The 17,318-nt window shown below is 40.5% G+C and overlaps 3 protein-coding genes across 6 annotated transcripts; all 3 read right to left on the reverse strand.

Moving 5' to 3' along the window:
* Positions 1-1,237: 1,237 nt before the first annotated feature.
* On the reverse strand, positions 1,238-5,045 carry LOC113166861 (uncharacterized oxidoreductase At1g06690, chloroplastic-like). 3 transcript variants are annotated; one of them, XM_026367040.1, is made up of 8 exons: positions 4,987-5,045; positions 4,713-4,849; positions 4,372-4,472; positions 3,398-3,484; positions 2,991-3,138; positions 2,597-2,676; positions 2,397-2,490; positions 1,238-2,051 (listed from the first exon to the last, which is right to left on the reverse strand). In XM_026367040.1, exons 2-8 carry the CDS (start codon positions 4,822-4,824, stop codon positions 1,642-1,644), a joined length of 1,032 nt encoding a protein of 343 aa, XP_026222825.1. In that variant the 5' UTR covers positions 4,825-4,849; positions 4,987-5,045; the 3' UTR covers positions 1,238-1,641. The 3 variants fall into 3 exon arrangements, with proteins under 3 accessions (XP_026222825.1, XP_026222824.1, XP_026222826.1); XM_026367039.1 differs by having other exon boundaries at positions 4,713-4,890; positions 4,987-5,039; XM_026367041.1 differs by lacking the exons at positions 4,713-4,849; positions 4,987-5,045 and adding an exon at positions 4,582-4,678.
* Positions 5,046-5,285: 240 nt separating this feature from the next.
* Positions 5,286-8,246, reverse strand: nsun5 (NOP2/Sun RNA methyltransferase 5). The gene is made up of 4 exons (XM_026366858.1): positions 7,072-8,246; positions 6,592-6,796; positions 6,116-6,283; positions 5,286-5,574 (listed from the first exon to the last, which is right to left on the reverse strand). Exons 1-4 carry the CDS (start codon positions 7,994-7,996, stop codon positions 5,382-5,384), a joined length of 1,491 nt encoding a protein of 496 aa, XP_026222643.1. The 5' UTR covers positions 7,997-8,246; the 3' UTR covers positions 5,286-5,381.
* A 367-nt stretch (positions 8,247-8,613) lies between these two features.
* Positions 8,614-17,255, reverse strand: mybl2a (v-myb avian myeloblastosis viral oncogene homolog-like 2a). Of its 2 annotated transcripts, XM_026368849.1 has the most exons (13): positions 17,213-17,244; positions 17,008-17,068; positions 14,823-14,925; positions 14,377-14,448; positions 14,055-14,147; positions 13,753-13,973; positions 13,509-13,629; positions 13,350-13,403; positions 12,740-12,966; positions 11,879-12,581; positions 11,268-11,510; positions 10,456-10,656; positions 8,614-10,326 (listed from the first exon to the last, which is right to left on the reverse strand). In XM_026368849.1, the coding sequence occupies exons 2-13, from the start codon at positions 17,016-17,018 to the stop codon at positions 9,730-9,732; spliced, it is 2,646 nt and encodes an 881-aa protein (XP_026224634.1). In that variant the 5' UTR covers positions 17,019-17,068; positions 17,213-17,244; the 3' UTR covers positions 8,614-9,729. The 2 variants fall into 2 exon arrangements, with proteins under 2 accessions (XP_026224634.1, XP_026224633.1); XM_026368848.1 differs by having other exon boundaries at positions 17,008-17,255.
* Between the last annotated feature and the right edge of the window lie 63 nt (positions 17,256-17,318).

A 17,318-nucleotide genomic window follows, 5' to 3' on the forward strand; every position in this document is an offset into this window, starting at 1 on the left:
ACGTGTCCTGGTGGCTGGTTGAAGTCTGTTGGATCATTCCAGTCCACACCCTCCATGTGCTGTGCATATTTAATGTGTGTTAATAATTTAACAGTCTATTGAAAAATTCACACATGCAGCAGGTGTATATGTGCATGTACTTATGAGAGATGCTAGTTACTGTGTGTGTATGTTTGTGTGTGTGTGTACTGTGACAGTCTGTACATGATAAACTGTAGTTTTGTCTTTCTATGTTTTATTTGTGACTTGGAATCTGGGGCTTTAACTGGGGTTTCTTCTTGGGATAAAGTTTTGACTTCTGACAGCTTCCTATAAAGGTACATTTTGTGAAAAATCCTTTAAATCCAGACAGCAAATCCACTGAAAACAAACTTCAATCAGAGGTCAGTAAAGCTGATTAAAAGATATTTTGTTACAGTATTTTCTAGCTTTAACGTTAAAATGTTTCGCCTTCATGTACTTCACAGCCCTTTGTCTCCAGCCAATTAGAAGGACCACCAAGGATCAGATGTGATATCTGGGACAAACTTTGACCCTGGTCCTGTAGCGCAGCAGGACTGAGTCTCTGAGGTGCGGTGTGTGTGTTCGTACTGTGGATGATGGGATGGTACACAGGCTCGACATCTTTGTTTTATAACTTTAGGCACAATATATTTGTTACTCTTCAATTAGATGATCAAATCACATTTTAATGACAAATTAAGGCAGAAAACCATGAAAGGTTCACATACTTTTTCTTGCCACTGTATTTACAGCCACAAACTACAGTAATTATGCATTTATGTGTCTTGAAACCACAAAAAATTCAGGCAATCACAGTCCCTTTCCAAACACACAAGGCAGCTCATCCTAAGTGAATTTTAGACAGTGATAGGAGAATTTCTTCAACGTGCTGTATTTGTGTGCCGTGTCTCTTTGTCTATCATCTGTAGGTCCAGACGGTGCTATGCCGACCCTGCAAGACCACTTCCTTCCACTTCATTGAGCTCCACACAGTAACCGTCTGCCTCATGACATTTCTCAGACACAAAGGAATATCAATGTACAGTATGTGTGAATGCCTCATTGTTCTAGGGGTTGACTCTAAATATAAATAACAAAAAATTCTATATATTTCTACTGCTAAGACATATAGGATCATCTGAAAGTGTAGTGAGAAAATGTTTGATTTGGGTGATATGTTTCTTGTAAAATATATGAAAAGAAATATTCAAGAGTTCAAGTTTCATTTCTCTGTTCTTTATTAATTAAATATACATTTTAGTGCAGCTGAGACAACTGCAAGATTTCTGACTTAAAGATAGACTTGACTAATATAAACACAGATTACAGAACCTGAGAAAGCACTTGAATAAGATAAACGTGCACTGTAGGGCAAAAGTGGTGACTCTGTTTAACTGCATCAAAATAATTTATAAGGGACATAATTTTCTTCACTTCCTTAAAGGAACAGTCATGTAAAATGTAGCACTCAGTGGGTTACTGTATCCTCTTAATGTTTAAGAAAGAAACAGGTAAAGTCATTGTGCAGAAACTGGATCATAACAAAAATTGTGAAGAAAACATTAAATGATCTTCTTAATAAGTTGCATTTTATTGTCTTCTGTGGTGAATGTTTCTGTCAGTCTCCCCTCTCCGACTTTACCTCCTATACTCATCTCCGCAGTCCCCGATGACCACCATGAGGTCCCTGGAGCGTCGTGTCACTGCTTCGATGGCGGACAGATCTTCTGCCGTCAGCTTCAAGTCTGCGCTGCAGCTCTGCAGACTGTCACTGATGTGTTGCCCCGCCCCTGCAACACCTAGCCTACAGCCGACAATGACACCGCCCACTGCAGGGCGGTCCAGCACGTAACGCATGGCGACGCTGGCCAGTGAACAGTCGTGTCTCTTGGCAACAGTCTCTAAGGTGATAAGGAGGTCCTGGAAGAGGCTCCAACCACCCCAAGTGTCGACCATGTTCTTGTATTTAGACAGGGAGGCAGTGCAGAGCTCCGCCCTGGATGTGGGCTCTGCTTTTCCCAAGTATCGCTCTGAGAGCAGACCACCAGCTGAGAGGAGGGTAAGAGGGGTAATACAAATAGAGATGTAGGAAGTGGGTGAGGTGGGAGAAGTAAAAAAGGGAGCAAATATGGAGTACATTAAGGTCACAGGAAAAGTGGGACGTAGAGACACAGTGAAAGGAAGGAGTTAAGATGACAGAGGGGGAGGGTGGAAGAGAGAAGACATGTTGTCACGTCAACTGACTCCATCTTAGAAATCCACCATTTTACATCTTTACAACATGATGGGACTTGTGCTGCTTTCATTATTAAACATGAATAAAGTTTTACTGTATTTATGATTCTTATTACGTACAAAAATAAAAGTTCTAATTCATGGAAGCTGTATCTCACCCAGAGTGCCGTAAGTGAGAAGCTGAATGTTGTTGGCCAGACAGAACTGTTCCATCTTCATTGCAGGACGCTGGTCAATCACAGAGTACTGAACCTGCAAAGAGCCACGTTAAGGACATAGTTAATCGATACACTGGAGGAGGAGAGAGAAATCAGGAGTCTGGTGGAGCAGTGGTCTAACATGTAGAGGGAGGTGCTACCTGATTGCTGGAGATGCTAATGCCTCTGTTGGTGATCTCCTCCAGTCTCTGTGTATCAAAGTTAGTGAGAGCAAGCTCACCTGAGGGAACAAGTGGAAACAGAGAGGATATTAAAGACTTCCCAGAATTAAAAAAAGAGATCCTGGATACTTAACTTAACCTTCAGAGAATAGTAAGCATGAACAATAATCTTTTGTTGTTGCGGTTAAAACTCATACATTTATATGATGGAATTTCCCAACATACTGTTTAAAGTGAGTAATCATCTGTGATAAGCAAACATCTACCTGCTCGTGTATAAACTAAAAGTGCTCAGTAAATTACTCGTGGGCCAAATCATTTGTCTACGTTTGCACATATTTACAGTATGTGTGTTGTACTACACTATACTTACGTATGAGTCCTTCCTGCTGCAGATCGGACAGGTGTCCTAGTGCGTCCAGGTATCTCTTATCACTGTAGTCCCACCAGTGGAACTGAACACAGTCCAGACTGTCAACCTGCATTCGGGTCATGGAGCGCTGCAGAGCCTTCTCCACCACCTCCACACAGAGACACATGTCAGCATCTGTTTCTACTTTCAACAACTGAACTATGGTTCTTTAAAGACAATACTATGAAGAACATCACATGTGCACGGTTTCAGAAGCAAGGAATCTGATCATTTAACATAAAAACAAATATTTGTTAAGTAGATCATTAAGGCAGTGCCCTGGTTGTTTATAAAGAAACACACTGCTCCCTAGTGGATTAAACTGTTCATGTGTCAGTCTGGTCTTAACTCCTACGTCTGAGCTTTACCTTGCGGTCCATTGGTCCTGCTCTTGGCACATATTTGGTCAGACCCTGCACAGCAGGCACAGCATCCCCAGAGGGTTTGGACTTCAGCTATAAATAAGACACAGTTGTGAAAATGCCAAATTACCATCATTTAAACTGAGCTAAGTCATGTTTCTGCATATTTAGCATAAATAATATTGTCAATATCTTGCAAAGGTTTATGTGTTGTTTAACATAGCAGAGGATCTGTTGGAGAAAGAGAATACAAAGTGTGAGTGAGAAAGAAAAACCAGAGAGAGGAGCTCTCTGTCACTCTGCACATTATTCCAGGTGAACGGCTGAGAGCATGGTTGACACCATTAGACTGTCACAACACATCAGTCACAAAATCTCTGATTCGAGCCATACCGAGACCTCAGAGTACACGTGTGCATAAGAAAGCTCATGTTTGTGCTTGTTTGTGTGTTGGTGGTGTGGGAGTGTTTTTCTTAATGCATGTGTTGAGTATCTGCAGCTCTGTGCTGAACAGCTTAATTTAAAATCGATACCTGGAAAGCAATGTGCATGACACTTGCACTCATCACAGGTAATAAGTAAAACTGCATTAAATATTAGAGTAAATGCTTAATTTACTAAGATTCAAATACTGTTGAGGAATGTTTGAAATTCTATCTAAAGTCCTCTTTATTGAAACTACCTGCTTGTGCTTTTTTTGATTCCTCTTTGATTTTGGCACTATCCCCATAAGTAACGTATTTACATCATGTGATATAGACAGATTAAACAGGTTATATAAGGTCTGTCAGATGGGACCAGGTCTATTTTGGTTTACCACGTCTTTCTTGTTGATTTCATTCAGTCTCCTATCTGTAACTGTCACACAAACAGAAAGACACACAAACTCCTAACTACAGTGCATCAGCTCCCTCTTGTGTTTTAGACAGAGTCAGACGCAGCCAGCACAGCACAGTGTGTGTGTGTGAGTAAGTTTCTACCCGACTGTTGAACTGTCCAAATATTTCCTCTGCAGGCCCGTAAATATCTGCCATGTCGAATGAGGTCAAACCAGCATCAACATAGGCCTGCATGGTCTCAACTGGGGGGAAAAGATGAAGGGCAGCATGTAGTTAGAGAGCAGGCACAAAAACTAAAACTATCACTAACTAGTTTATGGTGTTTCTAGTTTAATCTGTATTTAAATATACTTTTGCTCATAGTGTGTGAACATGTTCTGGTCTTGTTGTGTGGCACAGATTTAATCCAAACTTAATATCCACAGTTTCCAAATCAACCTACATTTTGTCAGTAATATTTCCATCACTACAATCATGTGCACCTGCTCTGGCTTTATCCACCTCTCCGTGCGCCCCGGATACCTGCCACATCCCGTTCAGGACCCGGCAGATCTCCAGACCTCCGGACAGTCTCACTTTGGGCACCGGGGACATTGTGCTGCCAGAGCCGGGAGAGGAGCTGCAAGAGGCGGGGTGAAAACTCAGCTCAACAGCTTGTGGCTTTCATGTAAAATAAAACAAACAAGCACGCATTAATGACAGCTGCCAATTATTTAACACTACAGAGTTTAAACATTAGAAGTAGAAAATACTTACAAGTTGTGCACCGAGTCCAAACTACGGAGACACACACACACACACACACACACACACACACACACCAACGCTGTTACACAACAACATTCAGCTGTTATAAAATACTTTACCTGCAGTGTTTTAACCAATAGGAATCTCTGTTGGGCCGGAAGTACCGCCTCCTCTTGCAGGCTGCTGCCCCCTGCTGGATGAACAGAGAGCGCCTTAATAAAAAACTGTGAGGAAAGAGACACAGATCACACTAGAAATCACCTGAGAGGATATTTTAAGAGAAGAACATATCAATAAAGAGGCACAGAGACATGATACAGTAAAAGATATTTATTTTTTTAGTTACATTTTCTGTATATATCAGAAATTAACAGACAACAATACACATGTCCCATTTTAAATTTTCACTCCACTGTTGCTGCCTTCTTCTTTTTCTTCCTATTCTTCCTCTTCTTCTTTTTCGTGGCAGGTGTACTGTCAGTCTGTCCTGCAGCAGGTGTCTGTCTGTCCTCCGTCTCTGAAGCTTCAGACTCGTCCTCTGAAGCTGCAGGTCTCTTCTCACCGTCAGGGGGACTGTGTGGTGTCACCTCGGTGTTTCTGGGACAGAGCACACAGCAAAATTCACTATAATCATAAATGTCAATGATGTTGAAATAATTCATCTTCTGAGCTTTCAAAATCCATTCATCAACATTAAGACAACAACAAGTTAACATTTTTCCTATTTGTATTTTTCTGGATGTCCATATGTCATAGATTTATTTTATTAGATCTACTACTGTCCAAATGTTTTGGGCCTATGTAGAAACATCCTTGTGAGTGATTTCTGATTTCGTCTTTTATATTATTTCTATTATTGATCAGAAAGTATAGACACTGTGAATGTTGTAAATGTCTATCACAAGAAAAAATATTTTTTTTTCTTCATTGGGAAACAGTGTTTTTTTTTTTCTTGCCTGTGGTCTAGCTAATTTTCACATTGCAAATTAAAAATGAAAAACAATTTAAAAACAGCAAAATAACACCCAGATGTGAAGCATGAGCCCTTAGAAATATAAAGGTTTTCTTACAATATTTTTTAATAGGGTTTAAGATGTAGTCATACAGCAATAACTTTACATAGCATCCCAGTTCTTACTTTATGTGAACAGCCTGGTCCTGCCTCACTGTATCCTCACCCTCACTGTGCTTCTCCAGCAGAGCGACGAAGAAGCCGTGTGTGCGAGTCTTGCTGATGCTGGCTCGCAGACACTGAGTGAGCGGCTCTAGGCCCCGTTCGGGCCACTGGGCCAGCAGAGGAACCAACCTGGAGGACAAAACACAAAACCAGTAATCAAGTAATTGTTTTATAAATATTGTTTTATGTAACAGCAATACCACAAGGACTTCAGGGGGTTGAATAACTTTTATTTAACTATGAGAATTTCCTGTGTTCTATAAGTTGATCTTCAGTCTGTACAGAGGGAAAACATTAGAGTGACAATGACGATGAAATGTTAACAGCACATTTCATGTGACAAAAAGCACATAATGTTCATGACAACGACTACTGAATACTCAAATATTTTGCAGGTATAAAACTACTATTTGGTAAGTTAAGTGGACTGTTTCTACCTGAAGCCGGGGTTCTGCTGCAGACAGGATGTTATGACTTCCTCGTTCTCCTGGCTGTGGATGGAGCAGGTGGAGTAGACCAGACGCTTCAGACGGGGAAACCTGAGGCCGTGGTTCAGGCAACGCAGCTGGAAGGAAGCCAAAGAGGACAGACGGTCCTGATCCTTCTCCGGGTCAGAGGTGTCGTCCCGGAGGCACACCATACCTGCACCCACACCAAGATTAGAGAAATTATATTTCAGTTCTAATGTTTGTTTACTGGCACAACAGAATTATGGTTTCTGAAGAATCCTGGTGAAGCATAGTAAGAAAGTATTGTGACCTCCTCCCTCTTTACACTGTTAAATCTGTATCTGCTGTAAATCTAGGAGGAAACAAGGAAAATTTGTTGTGGTCCTCAACTGGGGGGTGGTCTAAATTGAAGGGATTTGAGACATTTGACTAAAACTTTGACAATGTACACATTACTGGTTACTGCACCTGATCCACTGCAGGAGGGATCCAGCAGGATATACTCAATATCTTTATACTGTGGGCTGTCAGGGTCCACCTTCAGGAAGTCCTGGTTTGCCAGCTGGTGACAGCTGACCCCAGCTCGGAGCAGGAGAGTCGACATGGTGGCCAGGCGCTTGGCATCCAAATCAAAAGCAAACAATTTTCCCTTGTTCTTCATGATGGCGGCCAGGTGGCTGGTTTTGTTGCCTGGGGCAGCACAGGCATCGATGACATGACTGCCAGGTGTGGGATCCAGGAGAAAGGCAGGGAGACAGCTGGCTTTGTCCTGCAGAATGATGTGGCCAGCTTTGTACAGGAAGTGGTCGTGGAAGTGAGTTTTAGGGGAGAAGACCAGCAGGTCAGGTAGGTGCATGTCCCTCACAAAGTCTTTCCCCTTCAGGGTTAAATCGTCCAGCCTAGAGGCCTGTCCCTGGTAGGAGAAGCCATCCCTCTTTAAGTAGTCCACCGTATCCTCCATAGTGGTCTTCAAGGTGTTTACGCGCACATACCTCGGCAGCTTGTCGCCCCCGAGCTTCTGGACGCTGGCCGGCAGCAGGTCTTCGTTCCTGCTGACCTTCCGCTTTATTTTCATGCGGGCCAGCTCCGCCTGCAGCCTGGAGCGGTGCTTCATCATCATGGCCTTCCAGGAGCCGCCGCACTTGATCCCCTGGCCCATCAACAGGTCGTACACCAGCACCTTGGCCAGGTGCATCTGCAGCTTGGTCTGTTTGAGCAGCTTGGTGGACTCGATGATCTCCTGCAGGATGGAGGAAAACTTGTGGGTCTCACACACGAGAGCGAACAGCTGCTTGATGTTCGCAAATTTACTGTCGTAAACCAGAGTTTTCAAAGCGCCCCGCTTCTTATCGGCCTTCTCCAGAATCTCTGCGGCCTTTATGTACAAAGCCATGGTGAAAACTAACAAGCTTTGCTTTCTTAGCTTAGCTAGCTAAGACACCAGAGCACCTCGCTACTTTCCCCGTTAGTTACTGGTAATTTGCTCTTGACAACTGGCCTGACTCATTATTCGTCCTGTCGGGTCTCTTCTGTCTTCAGCCCTGAGCAGGACCAGGCAGCTGGTTTACTCCTTATTTCGGATTTTAAAAAGCAGAAAACGTTTCTACTGTGCACATGGTCGAAGAAGGGTCGTGACTCCGGAAGTAAATATGACGCACTGTTTACGTGTGACGTAGGTCGCCTGTCCAACCAATCAATGCTGAGAACTGAAATTAACTTTTGGGCAATCAAACAAAAAAAAAAATGAATTCTATAAATGTTGTAGTCAATTTATGAACAGTAACAAAATATCTGAATTACTGAAATACTTAAAATTAAATCAATCTTTGATTTAATTTTAAGTATTTTATTTTCCCTAATTACTTCCTATCGTCAGTGTGAACAAAATGAAAAACTATAGCAAGCAAAACTACATTCAGTGACTATATGAGCGAGCACAGGAATACTGTTATATATAGTTCTTCTACAAAACACAAATTAATCTAAAAATGAAGACCATGATACACAAACTGTACAAAAATAATTGCTTTATTATTCTATACAAATACATTCTCTGGATTTTGCCATGCAGAGAAGTCAAAGGACCCAAACTTACGTCAGAGTTTATTAGCACGGCAATAAAATCAGTAAACTGTTATTCAATGTGAACTTTAGCTTGTTTAAAAGCTGTATGGCTGATGTGTCAAAAAGGCAGAATGACATTTCTCCACCACCTGGAATCACAGTGTATTCAACAGCAGAAATAGCTGATAAATCATCAAGCCTTCTTTAGAAAACCATTTACTACTGCACCTCCAATGCACCACTGACCAAAGAATAAAATTTAAATAAATTGTAAAAGAATAATAAAAACATGGCTTTTACAAAGAGGTGTAGTCTCAATTCAATTTACAAGCAATGCAACAGTCCATCCACACTTTGTGTACAAACTACAAAATAGCTCAATAACAATCAGCGAAAAAAACAAATGAATGGGAAAAAAATGTTTAATTACACTGTATTTTCTGGCTCATATTAATACATTTTTGCTCCAGGCACTGGCTATCCACACCTTAATTTACTTAAAATTAAAGTCCAATCAACGAGAATCGGCAGACATTTAAGCTACTGAATTATCTTTTTACAGCATAAAAGTAGAGGTGTGCACTGCTTTCTTTAATGCTACCAGTAGGAGCCAAACTATCCAAAAATTCTTCATGCTTGACACTGTAACGGCACAAAGAGAAATGCACTTTTGTTTGAGCTGAATCAGGCATATATTTTTTGTCCTAAAGGTATCTTAATTCAAACTTACATTACTTTATTATAAATTGTTTTGAAATGCATCCAGCTATTTTCTGTGAAGGGCAAAGAGAAGCTGCCTTTTACACTGAATGTTGTGTGCAACAGTGCTGTATCTTGCCATTACAAAGTAAGAGATATTTGTATTTAGCCTATTTTCATTACACTTGAACATCATGCTGCTGCTGGAATATCTGCAACTATACTACATTTTGCTAGTTTGTTTTATCTGATGTTTTACCACTATGCCAATTTGGTGTGGAAGCACAATTTAAAGTAAGCAAAGACACTGAGCTTCATTAATACAAGTATGAGGACAGAATAACCTAACTAAATTGTGGTTCATCAGTGTTTAGTGACCCCACTGGGTTTTTTAACAGTCTTTGTTTTTAAAGAGTTTTTATACAAAAGAAGTCTCTCTGTGGTGTGAGGTGGCAGGCGGTTCCTCTTGGCTCTTACAATACTAGTTGCCATCGGACAGAGCCGGTCAAAGCCCCCTGAGGTTGCTGGTATTGACAGCAATTTCTTGACAATGTTCTGAAGCTCAGGGAATCGAGATGCAGATTTCCAGTAAAAGACACTGGAATTGTTTAACCACAATGGTTCTGACAGGTAAACATCAAGCTCTGACATCTTTATGGTCTTGGCAGGCGGTTGGAGGGAATCAAAGGTGGACTTGCGCTTGAGATCATTGCCACTAACTCCATCATTGTTCTTCCCTGAGCTAGCACCTGATGCCTCCATTAGTATGTTATCTTGGCTTTGCCTTTCACCATTCTCCTTTTTTGAATCCTTGCTTATCTGGTCTTTATCTGCCTCCACAGGAGCAGATGATGAGGCGACCATACTTTCTAATGTTGTTTCCACAATGGTGCGAGCTTGATGCTTTGATGGAGGTGTCAGGAAACCCGTCTTTTCTTCCTGTTCTTCTTGAGAAAATGGCTAGAAAACAAAATTTAAGCCAAAGTGAGACATCTGATTAATAATCTAAAACTAAATCAATGTTATGAAAAAAACATATAGTATGATAGATGCCATTCTCCTCAAGACAAAACAGTCTTAACTCAGTACCTGCAATTTGACCCTTGGGTCTAGCACAGTGGCTAATATCATGTCCTTCTGGTGAATCAAAGATTGGAAGTGTGTGTGGAGGCCTGTGCGCAGTGCCTTGTTGAAGTGAGTGTAGTTGGTGACACGACTCTCCAAGGTCTTATCAAGGTCAATAATGGAAGGTATGATGGCAGAGATGGTCACACCACTTCCTTGCAAGACCTGGATTAGAAGAAAATGTTCTCTTATATTAATATGCAAACAAGACCCATACTATACACATATATTTCTCTAGACAGATATGTGATAAAATCAAAGGGTTAAAAAAGAAACAGAAGTGTCCTTGAACCAAGGCTCAGTATAAAACTGATGATAAGATCTAAATAATGCAACATCACAGGATTTATGTATTCATTTGCTTAAAGTAAATCTATACTGAATTACCACAAGGTGACAGTATTGACCAGATAATTGAAGGAATAAGGACAGGCATTATCCAGGACAACTCATTGAGACAGTGGTCCTTCACCACTGCTCATGCATTGCCCAGCCATTTATTCCACTCCAGACTGTCAAAGGCTGCACACTGTATGTGAATGGTTAATATCAACACCAGCTTGGATGCATGAGATAGACCATATGAAGTTTAGATCAACGGCTGAACCGACCTTCATCAGTGGCACATTTAGTAAAACTGCCAGCCATTGCAGACAATGGAAACTGATTCAGAGTGATATACACATTTATTCTTAAGCTGGTTACTTGATTAAAGGCCACAAAGACACACATTCACTGCATTTATAATAATAAAGTTGTCGTTAATTTTCTTTTACCTGCAAAACCTCTTCAAAAGGCTCAAGGAGATTCAGGATGTCAACCACTTGCTCCCTCTTGACCATGATCAGAGGTGGGGCACTGGCTGTGTCACTAGCCTCTATACGAGCCTGGGCCAGGAGAGTCATAACCACGCTCCAGGCAGACTCCTGCACCATACGGCGTAAAGCTACCATCATAGAGTTCCAGCGACAGTTAGTGGAGGAAGGGCAAAGAGACACATTGCACTCCTTCAACAAAACCTAAACAAAAGTAAAACAAATACAAAATATAAATTAAATAAATTTGTGTTGCCAAGAAAAATACGTCAGCTATAAAAAGTCTTAATAACCTAGATGAGCCAAGCACAGCAAAAACTGCATTAGTGAAGATGTTTAAAGCTACATCTCTTAGACAATTAAAAGAAAAAAGAAATGTAATTATTAGACTATTACTTTGTGTTGTCTATGGTGCCTGTTCTTTTATCTATCTTATATCTCCTGCCAAATAGCACATTCTCATAGCTGAGTGATTTCAATTAACAAATCACACAACAAATTTAACAAGGCTTTAGAATATAATATTAAAATAATATACTTTAATCATACTTTAAGCTGTTAATTGCACCTACCTCGCTCCAGTAGGCATTGTTTCTAAAGAAAGCCACCACATTGCGGGCCTGTGAGATTAAGTTTTCCACTACCCTGGAATTCTTCAACGCCTCCTTGATCACTAATTGCAATGTTTTGGCCACACATGTGAGTCTCGTTCCAATCTGCAGCTCTGAAAAAGGGCACTCTGTTTCTGACATCTGGTCTGACAAAAATGCCACTATTTCATCTCCATCTGGTTCTCCCCTGTTGGATGAGCACATGATTTTGTAGTCACAGAACAAACTGTTCCAAGCCATGACTTCTTTGGCCTGGTTGGGGAGGATATAGCCAATGCTGCGTGGAAATATGCCATAGCTCAGCAGCACACCTTCAAGCTCCCTGGCAACAGCAGAGCTGAGGTTTTTGTGACTTAGGTGACGGAAAGCCACAATGGGCCGGCGGATCTGCCAGGATTCACTGACAAAGTGAAGCTGCACGATAACAATGGGTTCTTCCGATGACTGGGACTGACCCCCTGCCCAGAGGTCATAGGTAACATGAATGGCACTCTCCCCATCTTTGGTTTTGGCGAGGCAGGCTTTAAGATCACGGATGAGTTGAGGCTTAATAGTTCTCTCCACATCATCATAGAGATGCAGCCCCATGGCACGCTGGGACAGCTTGTTATAATCAGGGTTGATGGTGCTCATGAATGACCTGAAGCCTGCACCTTCAACAAAACTGCAGAGAACCAGGACAAGATAAATTAGCATTATACATTTTAAATAATGAGTAGATATGTGTAACAAATATGATTTTGTCCAGGGAAGGAGGATTTCCAAACCTGGATATTCTTAAAACCCTGGATAAAAACCTCAAAATGACACAGAAACAGTCACCTGAGTGGGAGCATGTCTTCAGCGATCATCTTCAGTGCTGCATCAGCAAACTTTTTCTGGTCCACTGGAGCAGCTGCTGGTGGAGCACCTGTGCTGTAAGTGGGACTAGAACTTGTACTAGGGGGCAAAGAAGGACTGGGAGTAGAGAACTCTCTTTTTGGTGCCAAAATGACTGTATTCTGCTTGGCGTTTTGTTGCTCTCTTTGCTTTTGATCTTTCTCTGGCATCTGCAACAAAGCAATGAGTAGAAAAGTAAAACCAAAAATGCCAGCTGGAAACATATTGGAAGAAAACATTTAGGGACGCACCAATTGTGAAATTCTCCTGATACAGATATCCAAAATAATAATAATTGAATAATAATTCTCATTTTATTTTAAAGTTAAACAAATAATTTTATGTATAAGAAACACTCACTATACATTAAACTATGGCAAATGCTACAGTCTAGGTTTTTAATGGGAAAAGTGTATTTTGTGCAAAATATTTTAGAAAGGCCATCTTATTTGCCAATATACCGATAAATCCGCTCATCCCTAAAAATATTACTACATCCAGCCATCAATGCACTCTATGGCTAAATGCTTAAATAAAGTTTAAAAGAACTCACCACTCTAGGCATTACTGGTTCAGCGTCTAATACAACATCACACTTGAAGTCCATCTGTAACAAAAAAAAAACCATTTAATTCATAACGTCTACACTAAAATATGTTCTAACACCAAAAAGTTTTACAAATTGCTAAACATCGTACAAAAAGTACTATACCTCGTCCTCCACAAACTGTTGAATATCCAGGGATATGCTGTCAGCTTCATCCTTGAACAAGCCCAACTCTGCTTTACGTTTGATGGTGGAGTTCCAGTGATTCTTCACAGAGTTGTCTGTTCTGCAAAATGAATCCAAAATGTACATTAAACTCTCTGTGTCATCCCTGGTTAAAAACAGGCATTTTTAAAGAGCAGCGTCATCTACAGTATTTCAGTAAATCAATCAACACTAACTAATGCACCTTCCAGGGAGAAATCTGGCAATCTCAGCCCAGCGGTTTCCCAGAATGCAGTGGGCTTTGTAGATGATGAGGTCTTCTTCATTTGTCCAGGAGGTCTTTTTGACCAGTGGGTTGAGGTGGTTGAGCCAGCGCTCACGACATTGTTTCCCCAGTCGCCCTTTCAAGTGCCTGGCAATCAAAGTCCAATGTTTGGTGCCATATCTGCTCACCAGTTCTATTATCTGTACACATGTAAAGACACAAATACAATTTAAAACTGGGTAATTAAAACTAAATCGCTATTTCTGGATCTGATTTTCTACCTTTTCATCTTCTTCTTTGGACCAGTAGCCTTTGATTAGATCAGGATCCAGGTGTTTTTTCCAGCGGTGCATACACTGGAGCTCAGTCCGCCCCTGTCACAGAAACAGGATATGCCTTTGACGTGTCTTTTTAAATTGCAAAGAGGTAGGTGAATTATTGTAGATTGAAATAATTAAACACTGAGATTGGTTAGCATGCAGAGCTTTGCCTTTTTTAAAGTTTAACAGTATGACAGATACACAGCTACAAGATGTGGGACTTTCTTTTGTTTCCTGTTTATTCTCTCTTTTTCAACCTAATTTATTTCAGTCACTTACTTACAGGTAAAAAACTGGCAATGGTTTTCCAATCTTTTTTTCCAAAGTTGCTGATCAGGATTTTAAGATTTTCATCCTGCACACAGGGACAAATTCAATCAGACTCAGAATCATTTAATGCTTTTAAGATCACAGCATAGGCAAATCAGAGACATCAGATTAAAATATCTTTAAGTTATTGATATTACAGTTTATTAGTTTTAGCTAGTTACTTTTCTTATTAGCTAATTAACCAATCAATGGAAAACACCTGTGTGTAAAAGTTTCCTTAGTATATGTTGCAACTCTGCTTCATTCCACTCTTTTTGCTAACATGCAGCATTTGATTTTGGTCACTGACCTTAATAAACTAATTGAAATTATAGTAAATAGCTTCTGATACCGTCAAAGGTTGAGTCTCTAAACTATAAACATAAAGGCGTTGTTATTAAAAGTCTTCTTTTCACTCACTTCTTCCGGAGTCCACTTGACTTTACACTTTGTACCATCCTTCTTATCTGCTGTGTCCGAGTCTGTGTCAATGCACAGATTACTATCCCCCTCGTCTTCTATGCTGCAAACACACATAACCAAAAATTTAACAGATGTATTATTTGATTTTAATCTGTAAAGACAATTAGAGTAAAAAGACACATCACAGACAGAGTAAACATCTCAGCACATAGAATGTACACTAATATGTATATTTCAAACAGACTTCAGAATAATTCTGTTTATATATTCACATACACTGTCCATCCAAAACAAAAGTCTCCACCTGGATTTAACTAAGAAAATAGGGGAGAGCCTCCCATTGAATAATTACTAATTATTAAAACTGGCTTAAGAACTGTCCAATGCATTAATAAAAACTGGAAGGATAGTGGGGGAAATTCATCTTTCTTCTTTCCAGGAAGAAATGTGGTTGGAAAACAAATCGTGATCGTCAATCACGATTGTTTGGTGAAATCAAATCGTCAAAAAAAAAAAACCCCAAAAAACAGTAGAACTCATGAGCTATGTTTAATAGCGAAAGTGAGATCGTTTTCACACGCACACTGCGACGGGAAGTTAAGGGTTTGGGACTAACCAGCAGTGTATCCTTCAGACAACCACTTGTTAGTAAAGCTATTGAGGAAAAAAGGCTTCAGTTTGCTTGGGAGCATATAGATTGGACTCTGGAGCAATGGAAGAAGGTCATGTGATCTGAGGAGTCCAGATTTACCCTGTTCCAGAGTGATGGGTGCATCAGGGTAAGAAGAGAGGCAGGAGAAGTGATGCACCCATCATGCCTAGTGTCATTGTACAAGCCCGTGGGGGCAGTGCTATGATCTGGGGCTGCTGCAGTTGGTCAGGTCTAGGTTCACCAATGTTATGTTGCAGAGAAGACTGGCGCAGCTGTCCGACTCTCCCGTCATCAATACGAGATCTTAGCGAAAGAATATTGCAACTCTGGACGAAAATAAATGTTGTGAATTGCAAAAGCTTTCTGAAACAATGACACAGTGCCAAATCAAAGCTAAAGGGTGCCCAACTAAATATTAGAGCGTGTGCCTTATTTTTTGATAAGTCATCAAACAGTTACTGCAAACATTTTAACACTAAAAATGAGAAATAAAATACAAAGGCAGGACTAAACATTGCATGAGAATCTAAGTTTGTTTTTATAAGCTTCTGGTAAATACTATACAAAGCAATAAATGATAGTTAGTATACTCAATGCCATATATTACATTGTTCAACACTACAGTATTACATTCCTACAAAATTTTACATTTATTTCCCAACACTCCCAAATATAGTACTTATCTGATAATGTTAGCTACAATATTTCTTAAAAGGTGTATGAATAGTTTTCACTGCGAATAAAGACCTACAAATTAAAATAAAAGCAAATCTAGCTAAATCAAACTTTCATATTTTTCATCATATTTTTAAACATTAATAGTTTACATGTGAACAAAGCCTGTGTTTCATTTTCCAGCCACTAAGCTAATTCAACAAGCAGACACGTACTGCTCCACAGAGCTAGCTCAGTAGCTAAGATTAGCTTAGCTGCTCCGAGCCCAACAAAACGCTACCTGAAACGTAACGTTATGCATATCTCAACAATACAGTGCTCGAATTTCAAGACATAATTACTGCGATACATTAATTAGAAGTGGTGACAAAGTACATAACCTACATACCAACTTTGCCCAAACTTCCAATTAGCTAACTTGGCTAGCAGGACCCATGAACACGCATGAAGAGACGTTGACTGTTGTTTCAGAGAGTAGAGCGCCTCTAGCGGCGACTCAAACAAACCTGTCTGCCTTCGAACACAATAAAAGGTGTTTTTGATACTTTAAATGTTGGAGACTCTGACAGAAAACTATATAGAGAATACACAGATGGAGAGAGATGGCTAAATAAACTTTAGACTGTGCAGCTGGTGGTGGAAAACAGCCGGGTGCAGCTTTTCCAGCTCACCACCGCGACACAACACGCTTTTAGACGGACAGGAAACAACGTCCCACTCGCACAACAAAACGAACCACTTGACTTGTGCCAGGACCGACAATGAAATTAAAAGGGTTACAGATGCTATGTGAGCATAGTATAAATAACTAAATAGAACAGAAAAATGAGGCACCGTTAAGATCCCCACACTCACCCGCCCGACATGCCTCCTCTTCCCGTCTCTCCGGGCTCCTCTGCGGAGATGCACAGTGGAGCTGCAAACTAGATTAATTACTTTTACGGTAGCTAGAACTGGCTGTTTTAGAATACAAGGTGCGATTATATTAGCTTAATGATATTTATGTTAGTCAGATAAATAGCAAACTAAGGAACGTGTCGTTTTATCAATAGAAATTTACCCGGGGTTGAAAATGAGCTCTGTTCAAGAACACCACTGCTGCACAGTACCCGGAAACGGCTACAGCGGCGGCTACAACCGATGCTAAAAGCTGCTTTTAAACATCA

Source organism: Anabas testudineus, chromosome 7, assembly GCF_900324465.2.
Source record: "Anabas testudineus chromosome 7, fAnaTes1.2, whole genome shotgun sequence".
NCBI lineage: Eukaryota > Metazoa > Chordata > Actinopteri > Anabantiformes > Anabantidae > Anabas > Anabas testudineus.

What these genes read in the sequence shown, in the direction of transcription:
- LOC113166861 (XM_026367040.1), bottom strand. Translation starts at nt 4,824, where the DNA reads ATGTCCCCGGTGCCCAAAGTGAGACTGTCCGGAGGTCTGGAGATCTGC. An exon ending in TTGGACAGTTCAACAGTCGG is followed by an intron (nt 3,485 to 4,371) that starts GTAGAAACTTAC and finishes TCTTATTTATAG; the next exon opens with CTGAAGTCCAAACCCTCTGG. An exon ending in TTAGCATCTCCAGCAATCAG is followed by an intron (nt 2,491 to 2,596) that starts GTAGCACCTCCC and finishes GGCTCTTTGCAG; the next exon opens with GTTCAGTACTCTGTGATTGA.
- nsun5 (XM_026366858.1), bottom strand. Translation starts at nt 7,996, where the DNA reads ATGGCTTTGTACATAAAGGCCGCAGAGATTCTGGAGAAGGCCGATAAG. An exon ending in CAGCAGAACCCCGGCTTCAG is followed by an intron (nt 6,284 to 6,591) that starts GTAGAAACAGTC and finishes TTTGTCCTCCAG; the next exon opens with GTTGGTTCCTCTGCTGGCCC. An exon ending in GACCAGGCTGTTCACATAAA is followed by an intron (nt 5,575 to 6,115) that starts GTAAGAACTGGG and finishes GCTCTGTCCCAG; the next exon opens with AAACACCGAGGTGACACCAC.
- mybl2a (XM_026368848.1), bottom strand. An exon ending in AACAGTTTGTGGAGGACGAG is followed by an intron (nt 13,404 to 13,508) that starts GTATAGTACTTT and finishes TTTTTGTTACAG; the next exon opens with ATGGACTTCAAGTGTGATGT. An exon ending in AACCAGTAATGCCTAGAGTG is followed by an intron (nt 12,967 to 13,349) that starts GTGAGTTCTTTT and finishes GCTTTGTTGCAG; the next exon opens with ATGCCAGAGAAAGATCAAAA.